We start from the raw sequence: 16636 nt of genomic DNA on the forward strand, positions 1-16636 counted from the left end.
TTTTTTCTTTCTTTCTTTCTTTTTTTTTTTTTTTTTTTGACGATTCCCTCTTAAAAGTGCATTTCCTACAAAATGTGCAACACGAGCGCACCCTCTCCTGCCTCCCACCTGGTACCTGTCCACAGGAATGCATAGCTCAAACACACGGACGCACGGGCCCCCCCCCGCCCCGGCCCCACGGCCCCCCCCGGGCCCGGGGACACGCCGGGGGACACGCCGGGGGACACCCGTGGGGACACCCGTGGGGACACACGGGGCCGGGGCTGCTGCGGGCTGGGGGGGGAGGAAGGCGACCAGAGGGACGGCGACCGGTGCCCCGGAGTGACGGTGGCCGCCCGGGTCCTGTCGGGGCCGTGCTGGGACGGTCCCCACGCTGTGTCCCCGCGGGGACCGGGGTGTCACCGCCGCCACAACCGTTTCTGGCCGTGCCCGCGCACCCTCCGCGGCCAAAAGCCCCCTCCTCCTGTGACACCCGTTCGTGCCACCGTGTCACCGTGTCACCGCAGCACGATGCCACCCACCCCCGGGGCGCGGAGCATCACCTGCCCTGACCGCGGGCGCGGCCGGTCCGCGGGGCTCGGGTGGCAGGAGGGTCCCCTCAGCCCACCCCGCCGCACCCCACCCCAGCCCCGGGGCCCCCCGAGAGTCTGCGTGGGGCCGGGGGGGGCGGCGGAGGGTTTTTTTTTTTGATCTTTTCTACTCACATAGAGGCAAGAACGAGAGAGTCAAAGCCGTTTGCATATCCGGCGAGCGGCCGGCGGGGCTCGGCACCGCGGCCCTGCAGCCGCTCCGGGAGGCATTGCTGGCACGAGTTGTGTCAGGTCTCAGCGCGGCGCCGGCCGACGGGGTAAATAATAGTGTTTTTTTCTTTTCTTTTTTTTTTTTTCCTGTTTCTTTGTTTTCTGGCGCATCGCTGGGGTGTGGGGGGGAAGGTCCTCCTGGGATGGGTTGTTGTTTTGTTTGTTTGTTTGTTTCCTTTTTAAAACAGTTTGACCCTTTTCCTTCTTCCTTTCCCTCGCTCTTTCCTTCGGGTGTGGGTTTTGCTTGTCGTCGTCGTCGTCGTCGTCGTCGTGAGGCCGCGCTCTCCGTCGTCACCGCAAGGCTGGGCCTGGTGCTCGGGGACGGGGATGTTCCTCTGGGGGTGCCTAAAGCAGAGGAGAAGGGAGGCGAAGGGGCGGCACGGCGGCGGTTATCCCAGGTACCAGGACTGCCGGGAGAGAGGAGAGAGGCCGGCGTTAGTGCTCTGCCCCGCGGAGCCGCTCCGTCCCCGGCCGGTCCCGCCCCGCCCCGGCACAGCTGTCCCCGCGCTGTCCCCTGCTCGGCGCACGGGGCCGGAGTCCCCACTCCCGCACTGAGTTTGTCCGTCCTCAGCACGGCGGCCGCTCGCGTTCCCCTCGGTGGCCGGTCCCTCTGCACTTCCGCGGCAAAGGCGACGCTGCCCAGGGAACGGTGTCGCTCGGGGACAGGTAGGGGGGTGGCACAGCTGGGGACCCCGCGGGGTGGCCCCCCGCCACCCTCCCATTGTTTCCCCCCCAGCCCCAAGTTCAAGTTCATTCCCGATTACCTCATGTCTGGTTTCCGTTGGAAACGAGACAGCTCGGGGCCTCTGCTTCCCTTAACCCTTCCCGGCCCTGCCACACATGACCAGAGCGTGGCAGGTCTCAGCTGCCAATCCCGGGGCACCACCTCCTTCCCCTGTGCCTCAGTTTCCCCAGGCAGGGCAACCGTGAGTCCTGGGGAGACTCTTGGAGTGTGACTGGACACCCACACACAGGGACAGGGACACCTGGAGGTTCTGGGACTGCAAGTGGCCGTGACCCCCGGGTCCAGACAGGGACCCTGGCAGCCCCCTGCTCCCCCGAGGCTCTCCCAGCACTGCTCCAGGTCTCCTTTTTAGGGACCCAACGCCCTTGGGGTGCCCACCCCACGCTGCTCTGCCCACGTGTAGGACTGGGGAAACTGAGGCAGGGCAGGGGGCTGTGGGCAGAGCCGGGTCCCCAGTGTTTGTCCCCTGGAACGGCACAGCACGGTCAAGTGTCCCAGCCCATGGTCCCCAAATATTGCACCCTGGCACAGCACAGCACCCTCAGGTTCCCTGTGGCACAGCTCAGAGTCCCCAAGTGCCCACGCTCTGGCACAGCTCAGCACCCTGAGTACTCCCCCTCAGCCAGGGCAGCACCCCAGGGTGTCCCAGCACAGCACCATCCACACCCCCATCCTGTTGTACCGTCACCTTGTCACCCACCGGGCAAGGCTGCAGCCACCTCTCCTGCCCATGCAGGGACTGCTGAGTACAGACCACTCGTGTCACAGGTGAGGCCGGGAGCTGGCACCCCTGCCCTGGCACCACGGCACTGCCTGCACTGCCAGGGCTGGCTCCCAAACCACCAGTTAGAAAACACCTGGGACTAACGGGAAGCCCCTGGAAAGGCGCACACGACATCCCAGTGCAGCTGGAGCAGCCACGGGCACAGCTGAGCAAGGGTAGGGGCCTGTGCCCACACAGAGAGGGGCACACAGTCCTGGTGCTCCTACTTTGGGGATACCGTGGGCACCTGGGCAGGGTGGTGCCAGGTGGTGCCAGGCAGGGCACAACTGGAGCATGGCAGTGACCTCCCTCTGAAGGACTCGTGGTGGCCCTGAGCCACCAGCAGTGCCAAGGCCCTGGCACAGGGTGTCCACGGTGGGGATGCCACTGTGGCAATGCCCATGGGAGCAGGGCCACAGTGGTGATGCCAAGGCAGTGATGCCCATAGCAGCAAAGCCCACAGCAGCAGTGCCAGAGCTGCAGTGCCAAGGTAGTGATGCCCACGGTGGCATTGCACGTGGAAACAATCCCCCAGTGATGGTGTCCATGGCAGTGATGCCCATAGTGGTGATGCCCATGGTGGCAACGCCCATGGCAGTGATGCCACTACAGCAATGCCTTGGCAGGGATGCCATGGTGGGGACACCCACAACAGCAGTGCCTGCAGTGGCCGTGCCAGTGGTGGCAATACCACAGCAGTGATGCCCAGGGAAGTTATACCCACATTGGCACTGCCCTCAGCAGTGATGCCACAGTGGCAATGCCCACAACAGTGATGCTGGCAGCGATGCCCACAGCAGCAATGCCACGGCAGCGGCGGTGATGCCACGGTGAGGATGCCACAGCAGGGCTGCCCACGTCAGCAATGTCATGGCAGCAACAGCCACGATGATGATGCCTGCACTGGCCATGCCCACGGTGATGCCCACGGTGATGCCACGGCGAGGGTGCCCAGGGCGAGGGCAGGAGTGTCCCCCCAGCAGCATCCCCGCTCTCACCTGTGCCTGATAGATACTCCCAGGATCCCTTGGTCCTAATCCCACGAAGGTACGGTTCGCAGGGGGCGTGCCTGGTGCAGAGTAGGCTGGGGAACAAACGAGAGCTCATTAACGGGGCTGTGGGTGGCACTGCCATCGTCCCCCCCGGGGCCAGGCCCGGCCCTCTCCCTGGCGCTGCTGGGACGGGAGTCCTGGGCACCGTCCCTGGCTGTGGCCTGACGGCAGGTGAGCGGAGCCCAGGGTGCTGTGCCCCAGGGGTGCTGTGCCCCAGGGGTGCTGTGCCCCTGGGGTGCTGTGCCCGGTCGGTGCCGCCCGCGGTTTCGGGGTGATGGCAGGTTGGGGGGCGCGGTGCCGCGGGGCACAGGCACAGACGGGTGCTCCCTGCCGTGCCCACGCTGTGGCTTCCTGAGCTGAGCTGCCACGGGGCCAGTGTGATGGGAGCCACCAGCTCCACTCGGATGTGTCACTCCATTGCCACCTCCACCTCCCAGCTGAGGGTCCAGCAGTGGGACCCCCAGCCCCGCTGAGCTCCTGGGCTCAGCCCCTTCGGAGATGCGGTGCTGCCAGAGGGGAAGGGGGACTTGGAGCCAACTGCACCCCTTGGGGACAGCCAGTGTCCTCCAAACACATCCTGTCAAGAGCCTGGGGGAACCGGAACTGCTCCGTCCCTCCCCCTGGCTGTGAGCCCATCACCGGCCAGGACATCCCATGTCATGTCCCATGTCCCCTCCAGATCCGCCACGCCTTGTGTCCTCCACGCCACAGGACCGCCACACCAGACGGCCAGCTGGTGGCACCCTGTTGTGGCCTGTTCCCCGGGGACAGTGGCATCTTGCAGGACTCGACCCTGTGGGGACATGGCAGCCACTCAGGGTACCAGTTTCCCATTGGCACTGCAGGACAGGAACAAGAACAACCCCTTCACAGAGTGCAGCGACGGCACAGCGTCCCACCACCGCGACACGTGCCCCAGTGCCAGTCTGGGGGCAACACCAGCTCCCCTCTGGTCCCTGGGCCCAGCACCCCAAAATCCTCCCGGCCAAGGCGCCGATGGTCCCTGAGGAGGAGTGGAGGGCAAGAGTTTGTCAGCCACTACACTAACGAAGACCCCCAGGTGCCACCAGCCAAGCGCTCCGGGGGTCACACACGCAGTCCCTGCACCAGCGTCACTTCACATCCCCAACCAAACCGGGGTCCCCAGCACCAGGGACCCCTGTGGTAGCGAGAGGACGACAGCCCACGCGGCGCATCAGGCACACTGTTCCTAGTCCCAGTGCCACCCGCGGGCCAGCTGGTCCTGGGTAGCACTGCCACCACTGCAGGGGGGTGACAGCCACGGAGAGGGCACAGCCTCCCCACAGCACTGCCCACACCAGGGCGTGGGGCAGGACACTGGTCTGGGGAGCCCCGCGGGGGCTCTGCTGTGCTCAGAGGGAGGTGGGGCTCGGGCTGGTCCCTGGGACCAGCACGGGACCCCCCCTTGTTGGGCAGCCACCACAAAACCCTGCCCGCTCCGACCTGCCTGAGACCCAGCAAACTCATGGCGTGCCAGCTGCCGCCCTCTCCCCGGCTGCGGGGAGGCCACCTCCGCCAACATCCCCCCAGCGCCGGGACAGGGGGGACACCCTGGGGGGGCTGCGAGAGGAGGGGGCCGGCCGGGCCGGGGAGCGGGGTGGGCGCCGCGGGTGCTTACTGGGTGATGTCGGCGAGGTCGTCCCTCCCTCGGAAGTTGTCGTGGTGGATTTGGTGTCAGGAGAGACGGCCAAGCGGGGCATGCCGGGGGGAGGTGGCGGCGCCAGCATCTGCGTGGGCAGGTAGTGGCTGGGCACTTTCACTTGACCACTTCCATTTAACTGGGGACAACACAGACAAAAAACAAACAGCACAAGCCATTAGGACGCAGGCGCACAGCAGCACGGCCGGGGAGCCCCGGGGAGCCCCCCGGCACGGGCACGGGGCATCCCTCACTGCACACATGAGTTTGGTGGGTCTCAGAGCAGCCCTGAACGGTCGGCGCCGGCGGCAGGTGGGAAATCACAGCGGGGCGGGAGGGTCCGGGGGGCCTGTGGGGGCCATGCCCCAGGGGGACCGTGCCCCGTGGTGGCACACGTTCGAGTTGGGGCACTGGATCCTCCTCTCTGCAGCAGCGGGGGGGCCTTTGAAGTGCTGCCAGGGGCACGCAGGGGCCTTCAAAGGCTCCTGTGGCAGTGCCCTGTGCCCGACTCCACAGTGGCTGCTCCCGGTCCGGTGTCCATCAGCCCAGCACTGGGCCACTGCACGGGGGAACAGCAGCCATGCCCCTCATCCTGGCATCAGACCTCACCAGTGAGGGGCGACAGATGGGTGGTGGGCAGAGGTCAGGGGGGCTTCCCCAGAGCTGTGCATCCAGGGGGACAGAGTGGGGCACAGCAGGGCCATGGAAGTAGGAATGCAGACACCCCTGACCCCCAGCTTTGTGCTCCCTTCATGGACTGTGTGGGGTACTGGGTGTGTGGGATGATGGCTTGGGGTGCTGCATGCACTGGGTGCTGCATGTGCAAGGTGCTGGTTGCGTGGGGTGTGGGGTGCTGGGGGTGTGGGGTGCAGTGGGTGCTGTGTGTGGGGAGTGCTGTGTGTGGGGTGTGGGGTGCTGTGTCTGTTGGACGTCGGGTGTGTGGGGTGCTGGGGCAAAGGAAGGCCCACAGCAGCACAGTGTGGCCCTGCCACCCCCGTGGGGACGCTGGGGACACGGCGCAGTGAGGAGCTGACGGGTCACCCTTGGGCTGTGCAGGCAGTCGGGGACGCCGAGCCCGTTGCTCTCCCGGGCACGCTGGTGGCTCTGGGTGATGTCACACACCCCTGCCAGTCCCCCTGCTCCCACCACACACCCCAGCCCCGGCTGACGGCTCAGCCCCAGCACACCAGCACCTCTGGTGCCCCATGCTGAGCCGGGGGATGGCACTTCCATCCCCGGAGGAACACGGTGCCAACGCGGAGCAGGCGCAGCGACAACGCTCCCGAACCAACGCGCGGCAAGGCCGGAGCTCAGCCCCAGCGAACACCCCACAGTGCCATCCGAGCACCCCGACTCCCCAGTGCGGCGGTGGCGGTGATGGTGGCGGTGGCAGCCGGTCCAGGGGACCCTCCTCGGGCAGCCCGGCTGGCAGCAGCTCCCGGTGCCCGCGGCGAGGTGGGCAACGGGTGCGGTAGCGGGGCTGGGTCCTTACCGGTCCGGGCTGCTGGTTGGACGGGTCGCAGGCCAGCGAGACGAGATCTTTGAGCGGGTCCTGCGGGTTGAGATGAGGCGGGTACCGGATGGCCGTGTGCGGGAAGTAGGTGGAGGCCGTCTGGGGGAGGATGGAGGTGGTGGGGAAATGCAGCGCAGACGACGGGTGCGGGCTTCGGGCGATACCTGCAGGCGACAGCAAAAGGGGACACACACCTGTGTCACTCGCTGGCAGCTGCCCCAGCCCCTTGCCCGCTCAGCCCTCGCTCCGTGCCTCGGCTTCCCTGGCGGGACACTCACCACTGTGCACGGCGATGACGGGACGGTGGTGCTGCGTGAAGCTGCTCAGCCGAGGCGAGGAGTCCTGGGGCGATGGGCTGTTGAACGGGGACTTGTCCATCTCTGTCTTCTTCACGGTGGGGGAGATGCCTGGGGAACGTGGGTGCAGAGTCAGGACCCGCTTTGGGACCCCGAATCCTGGGGCTGCTGCCAGTCCAGTGCAGGGTTGGGAAGCTCATTCGGGGGCAAGGGGCACCCTGGGGTCAGGGTGGGCATGGGGAGGGTGTGTGGCCTAAGTGTGTGTGTGTGTGTGCTGTGCCCATGCAGGAGGGTGTGCACGAGTGGGGGAACCTCTGGTGTGTACTACACATGCACGTGGCGTGTGTGCTCCAGCACACAAGTGTGCACATGCACCTGTGCACACGTGTGTGCATGTGAACATGATCACGTGTGTGCACCAGCACGGCTGCACGCACCCCAGTGTGTGTACATGCACGTGTGTACATGTGTGTGTCGCTGCATCTGTGTGTGCAAGCGCACACACGTGTGCCTGTGGGTGCACACAGCTCTGTGTGTGTGTGTGTGTTTGCCCACCTCGGGTGCAGCAGTGGGTGCCCTCACATGTGCCCCCGTGACCCTGCAGCCTCCACTGGGCACCCACCTCTCCTGGCACAGGGGGCTGGGGGCCACAGGAGCTCCTGGGGAGGCTGGAAGGTGCCGTTGGGGGGGTGACCCCTGGGAGCACCGGGTGCCCGGGTCCCCGAGGGCACGGCAGGGCGCGGGGCCGGGTGGGGGGGCCGGCGGGCGCGTTAATCCCCCGTCGCCGTGGCTTTAGCTCCGGCCATTTGGCCCGGCCCCGGTAATGGGTTTAGCTCGTTCTCAGCCGGGCGTTAGGAGGATTTCCCAGAACATCCCGTACGGGATTGCCAACCCCCCCCCCTTCCCTGCTGCCACAGCTGTGCCCCCCTTGCCGGCCCCCCTCACCCCTGCCCGGGTCAGGCCACCGGTGGGGACAGATACCCTGGCACAGCTCCCTCCATCCTCCACGTACTGCTTTAGGGAGGGGGTTACACCTTCCCCAGGACCTCCTCTGCCCCCATCTGCCCTCTATCACCACCCCCATGGGGCAGGATGGGGCACACTCCCCGTGCACACGGGGCACAGTGCTCGAGCTGGACCCGCTTCCCCCAAACCACCCTCCAAGAGGATCCGTGGCCCCAGCCCCCCAGCTGGGCACCCCAAGGATTTGGCAGGCTGTGGGGGCTGCTGCAGAGCCCACCCCACTGCTGGGGGAGGCAGGAGAAGAGCCAGGAGGAGGAGGAAGAGGAGCAGCTCCTTTGCCTGCACCTCGGGGCGTGGGAGCTGCTGTGCCAGCCCTGCAGCATCTCTTTAATTAGCCCAGCCCCCCCTTTTCTTAATGAACAGCTAATTGGGGCTGTCTAGACAGGAAGGGGAAAAAAACCGCCAAGCCAGAAAGCTGTCCACAGCAGCGTGGGGCTGGGGGAGATAGTGTGGGACTGGGGGAGGCTGCTGTGGGGCTGGGGGAGGCTGCTGTGGGTCTGGAGGCTGAGATGACCCTATAGCAAGAGCCTGTGCCAAAATGGGGGGCATTCTGTAGCAACTCTGCAGGCCCCAAAGGGAGCCTATGCCCAAAGTGGGGGGCTATGGAGGCACCTGGGCACCCATGGAGAGCCTGTGCCTAAATCAGGGGGCTCTACAGCAACCCCACAGACCCCAGTGAGAAGCAGGGATGTTCGGGGGGGCTCGAGGGTGACACCACAGCCTCCACAGCCAGTGTGTGCTGTGACCTGAGGGCTCATAGGGACGCTGGGACACGGACAGTGCCTGTGGTTACATGGGGGTCTGGCAGTGCCACCTGTGGAATGCTGGGAGCAGGATGGGGCCCAAGGACAGCGGGAGGGCACCAGTGAGGAGGTGACACCTACCCCCTTCCATGTCTTCTGTCCAGTTGCGGCTGCTGCTGGTGGGGGAGTTGGAGGAGGTGTAGTACTCGCCCCCCGGGCTGGTGTCAATGTCATCCTCCATGGACCCCGACTTGTGCCGTTTGCTCCTGGGGGCAGGGAAGGGTCACAGAATCATGGAATGGTTTGGGTTGGAAGGACCTTAAAGCTCATCTCATCCCACCCCCTGCCATGGGCAGGGACACCTTCCACTAGCCCAGGTTGCTCCAAGCCCCGTCCAACCTGGCCTTGGACACTTCCAGGGATGGGGCAGCCACAGCTGCTTTGGGCAACCTGTGCCAGGGCCTCCCCATCCTCCCAGTGAAGAATTCCTTCCCAATATCCCATCTAACCCTGCCATCTGGCAGTGGGAAGCCATTCCCCCTTGTCCTGTCCCTCCAGGCACTTGTGTAAAGTCCCTCTCCAGCTCTCTTGGAACCCCTTTATGCACTGGAAGGGGCTCTCAGGTCTTCCCAGAGCCTTCTCTTCTCCAGGCTGAACACCCCCAGCACTCACCCGCTGGAGGAGGTGCTGGGCAGCGTCCTCCTCATGCCGGTGCTGGAGGGGTTCAGGTCGTAGGCCAGGTGGCCCTGCAGCTCCCCCAGGGAGAAGTTTGGCCCCGTGCCCGTCACCACCGGTGCTGTGGGGAGAGAGGGGGGTCAGGGGGGTCTGGCAGGGAGGGGAGCCCTTGGGACACTGCTGTGCCCGGGCAGCCAGGGGGACGGGCTGTGGCATTATGGTGACACTCACTTCGGGACACCTGGATGAGCTCGGTGACACTGAACACCCCCGAGGTGACGAAGCTTTCCTGGAAGTCTGTGGAATCTGTGCAGGAGAGAAGAGAGAGCGCTGAGGGGGCAACAGGGCCACCCCTCCCATCCTGCACTGCCTTGTGGCGATGCTTGAAGGTACCCCAACATCCCCAAATCCCCATCTGCCCCTGTCTTCAGCCTCCACTCCACTCCCTGCTCCAGCAAGAGACCACCCTGACTGCTCCTCTCTGCCAAGGACACCCCAGAGCTGCCCTATGCCTTGGTTTCCCTGTGGCTGAGAGTCCTGGCAGGGCTGGGGGCTGCACCCCCATCATGGGACCCCCATGGCAGCTGCTGTCCTCAAGGGACATGGCCCCAGCTGGCTGTGGGACAAGGCTGAGGCCATGCCCAGCTCACTGAAGGTGCCTGGCCCTGCTGGCTGGGGTTGGGGGGCACCAGAGCCACAGCACGGGGGGCACAACTGCTGGTCAAGGGGGCCCCTCCATGGCAGGGACTCTGGGCTGAGGAGTCCCTCGTCCCCTGGCCCCAGCCCTGCCTGTCCTGCTCACCCAGCGTGATGGGTTTGCTGTCCTCCTGGTCCGAGCCGATGCCTGTCCGGGGGCTGCTGCTCTGCTCTGCATCTGCAAGAGGAAAACCCAGTGGGGTGAGCCCCGTGCTGGCGGGAGCCGGGCCTGCCCCCCAGCTGACTGCCCCCTCCTTGCTCTGCTGGGGGGAAACCGAGGCACAGGCTGCCCAGCAGCTCCCACCACACAGGAGGGCCACCACTGAGCTGGCACGTCCCCAGCACTGGGGAACAGCCACCAACTGGCCCCACCTCGGCCTCCCTGCCAACAACAGGAGCAGGCAGGGCATTGCGCTGGCATCGCAGGATCTGGGCACTGCTCTGTGTACGAGGGAAACTCCCAGTGCTCGACCTGCCCCTGGCGCAGGGTGATGGTCCCTGGCCACGCTCCTGCCCTCCTGCCTCCTCTCCTCCCTCCAGCCACATCTGTGATCCATCGTTGCCCCACTGGGCACTGTCACCGCAGCATGGCATCACCTGTGGCACCTCGTCCTGCCTCTGCCAAGCCCTCCGGAGGGCAGCAGGGCTCCAGGGCAGCACCTGCTCTGACCCCTGGAGCCCCATCCGGCACCGCTCCATCCTGGCTAAAAATAACCTGGCTCAGACGCTGAGCTCAGCGGCCCTGGCACCCCCTGGCACGGCACAGCACGGCACAGCCGCCGCGCTCAGGAGCATCCTTCCTCACCTGGCTGCTCCCAAAGCCCTTCCAAAACTTTTGCCTTGCATTTTCTCCACTTCTCCTCCTTCCTCCTGCTCCTCCTCCCACCCCTTGGCCTTCGGCATTTCTCTTTCACAGCCTTGGCAGATGCCAGGAAAGGGCTGAGACAATCCAAAAACACCATCAAAACCACGCTGCCGCCGCTGCCAGCCCGCCTGTGCGCCTTGGGATTTTTCCCTTTCTCCCCCTTTTTCTCCCCCTTTTCCTTTCTTCCCTTGAGTCTCTCGTGCTCACGTGGCTCCCGGGGTGGTTATCCTTGGCTGGGCAGGATAACCCTGTGGGCAGCAGCACCGTGCCCCCCCGACCCCGACACCTCTGCATGCTGCCCACTGGGCAGGCTATCCATGCGGGCAGTGGGGCTGTGCCGCTCCCCACCCTGACACCCCCCCACATCACCTCCCGCCCCAGCACTCCCATGTGCCCACACCCGCCCCGGGACTGCTCAACGCCGACGCCGAATCAGCCATTTTGTCTCCCTGCCCAGCTGCCGCGTTCCCCTCCACCCATCCCGTGTCAGCCTGGCACCCCGCTCACGCCGGCAGCCCCGTGGCACCCTGCCACCAGTCCCCCCATGCCCGCAGGCCTGGCTCCCTCCAGGCAGCCATTTTAGGGAGCAGAGACTCCCCCGGGAACGGGCGCGGGGGTTTTCCCCCTCCCGCTTCTCTCCACTTTTCTTTTTTCCCTCTTTCCCCCATTTTGAAGCTGCCGCGTGCCCGAGTGTTTGGGGAGTGGGTGGTGGCACCGAGCATGGCACAAACCCTCTGGGAACGGGGGAGTGGTGGCGGGACCCCCCGCGCGACCACGGGCACCGCGTGGCCGGACATGGCCCCTCCTCGCCTCTAAAAACAACAAATCTGGCGGCGGCTCTGGAAGTGGTTAGTGGTGGAGCCCGGCCAAGGCGCGGGGCGGAGGCTGGCGGTCACAGCCCGAGGCCGGCTCGGCTCCCCACAGCCCCCCACAGTGGCCTCAGGGCTCCCCGGTGCCACGCTTGCCCCCCAGATGGCACCCACTTGCCCAATCCTGGGGTCTTCGCTCTCTCGGCAGCCCCCCAGGCCATGCACTCACCCGGTGGCTCTGAGGTGCCCCACACAGCCCTCGGCTCAGCCCAGGGACCCCCCACCATTGCTCACACCGAGATGCCCCGCATGGACCTTTGTCCCCCCAAACCACCCCAGCCTGGCCTCCGTTCCCCCAGGGCACCCAGCAGGGCCATCACTCGCCCTGGGCACCCCCCGGTGCTCCCCATGTCCCTTTACCCCCACACCCTTCCACAGCATCCCCCCGACCCAGCACCATCGATGCCACGCCACCCACCCCATTCCCAGGGGGGCACCCCGAGGGCCTGCCCCCAAGCCCAGCACCTCAGTCCCACCCCTGGCAGCCCGAGGAGCACCAGGGACTTTCCCGAGCTCCGAGGTTTGGCAGCAGGACCAGCCCCTCCCTGCTCCCTGGTGTCCCCGCCGGTGGAGGCAGCGAGGTTGGGGCCGCGGGCTCGGTACCCCCGGCTGTGGGTGATCCTCGTGGCTGGGCGGGCGAGCTCGCCAGCAGATTTCTGGCTGCCTCCTCGGCGCGGGGCGGCCGGGCCAAGCGCTGCTCTCACCGCCATGTGATGGCTGCCTGCGGCTGGCGTGCGCTAAAATGGCGAAGGGAGCCCTGGGCTCCCCCCTCCTCGCTCCCCCCAAGGGGCGTTTTTGGGGGGGGGCACCAAATCCAGGCACCAACAAGTGGCTGGGCTGCACCGTGAAGGAGAAAGAAGCCTGTGAAGCCCCTCCTTACCCCCCTCACTGATCCTGCACCCTCCACACCCCGCTGGGGCCGGGATGGGGGATGGAGCTGGGGGGGCCCTGGTGCCACATTGCGGAGAGCTCAGGGAGGGGGGCTCAGTGCCAGGGTCCCCCCCGGCACGGCGGAGGAGAGCATTGAGTGCCCGAACAGGTCGATCCAATCGCTTTCAAAAATAGCCAAGTGTGTGCCCGGGGGGGGCGCGGGTGCCTGGGCTCCGGGCCGCGCTGGCAGCCTGGCCCTGTGCCACCCATTGAATTATGGATCCCGCACCCCGGCCCCGCTGGCTGGCAGGGTGCCCCCGGCCCCACGGCGGCACCCGCCCGCAGCCTCGGCGCGTGGGAACGACCCCCGGGCAGCGGGGACGGCCCTGGGGGGTGTCACTGCAGACCGGGTGCCCCCCGGGGCTGGCGCAGCTGCGGGAGAGCCCTGGCTCGGTGCCCGAGCGCTGACGGTAACAGGGCACGGTGTTACCGGCACCGGCGCAGGCGCACAGGCTGGGGGATGATGGGGGCTGGGGGAGCCGCTGGCGCCGCTGGGTGCGGCCCCAGCCCCCCGACGAGGGCAGCAGCCTTCCTTCTCCTCCTCCTCCTCCAGCCCTGCCAGCCGAGGGCAGGAGATGGATGAGGGTTCAGCATCGCTGCCTGCAGGCTCCTGCCCCGTGCCTCAGTTTCCCTTGGGGCTGGCTTTGGGGGCAGATTGCCCCCCTGCCTCATGCTTGGTGGCCACACGGCCTCAGCACCTCCTCAGGTGCTTATCCAGCCGCCTTCCCCACAGCGGGAATCAGGGGGGCCCAGAGTGAACAGCCTAGTCAGGAGCTGCCAGGGAGGGACCCTGTCTGGTCAGGGAGACCCCTGGAGACCCGAGGGAGCCCGAGTGCCGTGGGGCAGTGATCCCACTGCAAGGGCTGGGGTGGGAGACGCTGTGCGAGGGGTGTGAATCGGGGGCCCCTCCCTGTCAGACCCCCAGCACCTCCCAGTCCCACAGTGGCCCCCCAGGTCCGAGCGGCTCTGCCTGTCCCCCTGTCCATCCCGCTGCCGCCAGGCTGGGGTGGCCCTTACATAAACCCGGAACAGTCCCGCTTGTGTAACCTCCTTTATATAATACCCTGAACCGCCGCGTGTGCCGGGTAAATCCTGGCTCAGCCGGGCCGGCCGGCGCGCCGGGGTGCGGGACCCCTCCTCCTTGCTCCTCACAACGCCCCGCTCCCCCCCCGGCACCCCCCGCCATGCCCGGAGTGAGACGAGTTTGCTGGGCCTCAGCCACGAGCACTCGCGGGGGCGGCAGCTTCTGCTCCCCCCGGCAAGCAAAGCCCCGGGGAGGTCCTGGCCGGAGGCATCCCCCGAGGTGGCGGGGCGGTGGCGGGGGGGACGGACGCGCCCCGCTGCCACGTACGCCGGCCGCGGCCAGCTGGCCCGGGCGGGAGCCTGGGAGGGGAGAGCACGTTGGCCGACGGCTGCGAGCGAGCGGCGCTGGGAGCCGAGCGGGTTTGTCCTCGGCCGACCCCGGCCGGCACGGGGAGATGGCAGCGGCCGGGGGGAACCCCCCCAGGCGGGCGGCGCGGCCGCCCCCTCGCTCAGCCCTGCCAGGCCTGGGCTCCATCCAGGGCTGCCGGCGCCCGCGGAGGCGAGCGGGGACAGATGGCAGCGGGCAAAGGGACGGGGAGAGCGGGGCAGACAAAGGGATGGCTGAGCCCCCCCCTCCCTCCCTGGGACCCTCCCGCTGCGGGGTGCTGGCACCCAGCCCCTACGCCCTGGGCTGGGGGCACTTGGGGGTGCAGCTGCTGTAAGGGCGTGAGAGGAAGGAGAGAGGGATGGGAGAGAGAAAAGAGAGAAAGGAAGGAAAGGAGGAAGAAAGAAAAAAGGAAGGAAGAAATGAAAGTGGAAAAAAAGGGAAAGGGACAGGGACGGGGAAAGGGAAATATGCTGCCCGTATCTTGCTGCCCCACCCACCCCAGCCCCACAGCGCAGCACAGCTCAGCACAGCCCCACAGCACAGCCAGCCCCCTTCTAGAGTCCCACGGGCCCCCACCATGGCCCCCCTTGACACCCCGTAACACCACCCCCGGCTCACCACCACGCAGGGCTATGGGGAGGCAGGTTCAAGCCCTCCCCAGGGCTGGCCAAGACCCCAGCGCAGGGGCCAGCGTGGCAGGGGACCCCAGGCCCCAGCTGGCAATGCCAGCCCCGCACGGGGGTGCAGGGGCAGGCACGCCGGGGGCTTGCCGACATCTGTTCGCCCCTCCGTGCCCACGGCCGCCGGCGGGAGGGAGCACCGTGGGCATCTGCTGCCCCAGCTGTCCCTTGCCAGCGCAGCACGAAGCCGGGCACCCGGCCAGGATGGCAACTGCGGCCCCGGGGAGGGCACGGCGCCTGCCAGCGCGGGGGGACAGCGGGTGCTGAGGGCGGGGGACGGCAGGTGCTCGCGAGACGGGGCTCGCTCATCTTTTATTCATCGGGTGCCTAACGGAGCGGGGAACCTCTCTGGCCCCTTGTACCCCCCCCGGCAGCACAGGACGTGGCACCCCGTGCCAGCTCCCCCCGGCAGGCACCGAGGCCGCGGGGCTGAGCACGGCGCAACTCGCTCCGGTGGTGACGCGGGGCCGGGGCTGGCAACGGGCACTGCGGGGAAGCCGGCCGGCTCCGGCACGCCGGCGGCTCGGCGCACTGCGGGAGAGCAGGGGAAGCCCTGACCTCCCCAAGGTCGCCGGCACATCGATCCGGGGAGCTCGAGCACATGGAAACCGCCCCGGCCGTGCCAGCGCCGGGCTCGCAGCGGGGCCGGGCACAGGGACGGACGGACCCCGCGTGGTGACAATGACGGGGACGGGTGACTGGGGGATGGCACCTCGGTGAGCCCCCTCCCACCCCCCCTCTGCAGCACACAGCTCTGGGGGCAGAACCCAGCCCCTGCGGACTCTCTGCCCTTTCCCGGGGGTCTCCTCCCAGACCGGCTGGGCTCTGCCTACCTCGCTCCCCTCAACCTCGGTCTCCCTGGATGTTCGGCTGGGAGCGGAGATACCTGGAGCAGGGGGAGGGGTTTGCCCACGCCCATTTGTGTGCCGGGGGGGGTTCTCTCCAGCCCCCCTGCCCGCCGGTGCCCAGCTCTGCGAACGGCAGATCCCAAATATTGTGAACCCCCATCAATCTTCCCGCGACCCTGCCGATAAATATTTGCGCGGGGGCTGGCGGGGCGGCGGTGCCCGGGGAAACGCCTGCCCCCTCCATCTGGAGGGGCTGAGCAGACGCTTGGCACGGCCGGCCTGGCACGGCCACAGCGCGCCTGGGACGAGAGCCCTGGCACGGGCTCCCCGGCAGATTGGTGCCATCTGCCTCGCGCCGCAGCCAGCGGCGAGGCTGGTGGGGGGAGATAAGGGGCTGCCAGGCGGTGGGAGACGCAGATGCTGGCATGGCGTGGGCCCCCCCCCCGAGTGCTTTACGCTGGCGGCGGCGTGGCCAGGGCTGCCAGGAGCTGGATGCCACCTTGGGGCCAGCCGCCTGCTTGCCCTGGGCACCCATCTGCTCCCACCCCGCTCGGCCGGGGGGGGCTCAGCCACCGGGCACTGCCAGTGGAAGCTCAGTCAGGAGCCTCGACCCCCTGCCCTGCTGAGCACGGCGGCTGGGGGGGCCCCAGAGCACCCCAAAGGGTGTGAGGGGCCGGCACTGACCCTGTCCTGCCTCCTGCCCACGGCTGGGGTGGGAATGGGGGCCAGGGATGCCAGGTAGCAAGATGGCGATGCAAGGACAGCGGGGATGGGGATGAAGGGATGGGGATACAGGGATGGAGGCACAATGGTGAGGGCACAGGGAAGGGGTCCGTGGAGCTGAGGAGCACTGAGGGGAGGGTGCAGGGGGAGGGGCAGCGTCCCCCCCAGACGGGCTGCTGCTTTCAGGAGCTTCTGGAAGGAATCTCTCCGTAATGCTCCCAAGGTCCTGGCACCATCGGCTGGGGAGATTGATTACCATTTTACTGCAATGCTTTTGACTTTCACCAGCGACCTCCGAGCTCCCCCCCCCCCCCCCCCCCCCCCCCCCCCCCCCCCCCCCCCCC

At 67.3% G+C, this 16636-nt stretch overlaps 1 protein-coding gene across 4 annotated transcripts in view; it reads right to left on the minus strand.

The window, feature by feature from the left end:
• Positions 1–7: 7 nt before the first annotated feature.
• Positions 8–16636, minus strand: part of NFIC (nuclear factor I C) — a 40536-nt gene continuing 23907 nt past the window's right edge. For 2 of the 4 annotated variants that reach the window (XM_017837053.1, XM_017837052.1), the window contains exons 3-11: positions 10073–10144; positions 9502–9576; positions 9268–9391; positions 8737–8861; positions 6812–6940; positions 6513–6697; positions 5000–5159; positions 3307–3392; positions 8–1207 (exon numbers count right to left, since the gene is read on the minus strand). In XM_017837053.1, the coding sequence (XP_017692542.1) occupies positions 1190–1207; positions 3307–3392; positions 5000–5159; positions 6513–6697; positions 6812–6940; positions 8737–8861; positions 9268–9391; positions 9502–9576; positions 10073–10144 (974 nt within the window). In that variant the 3' untranslated portion in view covers positions 8–1189. The remainder of the gene's footprint in view (positions 1208–3306; positions 3393–4999; positions 5160–6512; positions 6698–6811; positions 6941–8736; positions 8862–9267; positions 9392–9501; positions 9577–10072; positions 10145–16636) is intronic. The other 2 variants (XM_017837054.1, XM_017837055.1) reach the window with 2 other exon arrangements.

This window comes from Lepidothrix coronata, unplaced genomic scaffold (assembly GCF_001604755.1).
Source record: "Lepidothrix coronata isolate B3197 unplaced genomic scaffold, Lepidothrix_coronata-1.0 Scaffold290, whole genome shotgun sequence".
Classification (NCBI taxonomy): Eukaryota; Metazoa; Chordata; class Aves; order Passeriformes; family Pipridae; genus Lepidothrix; species Lepidothrix coronata.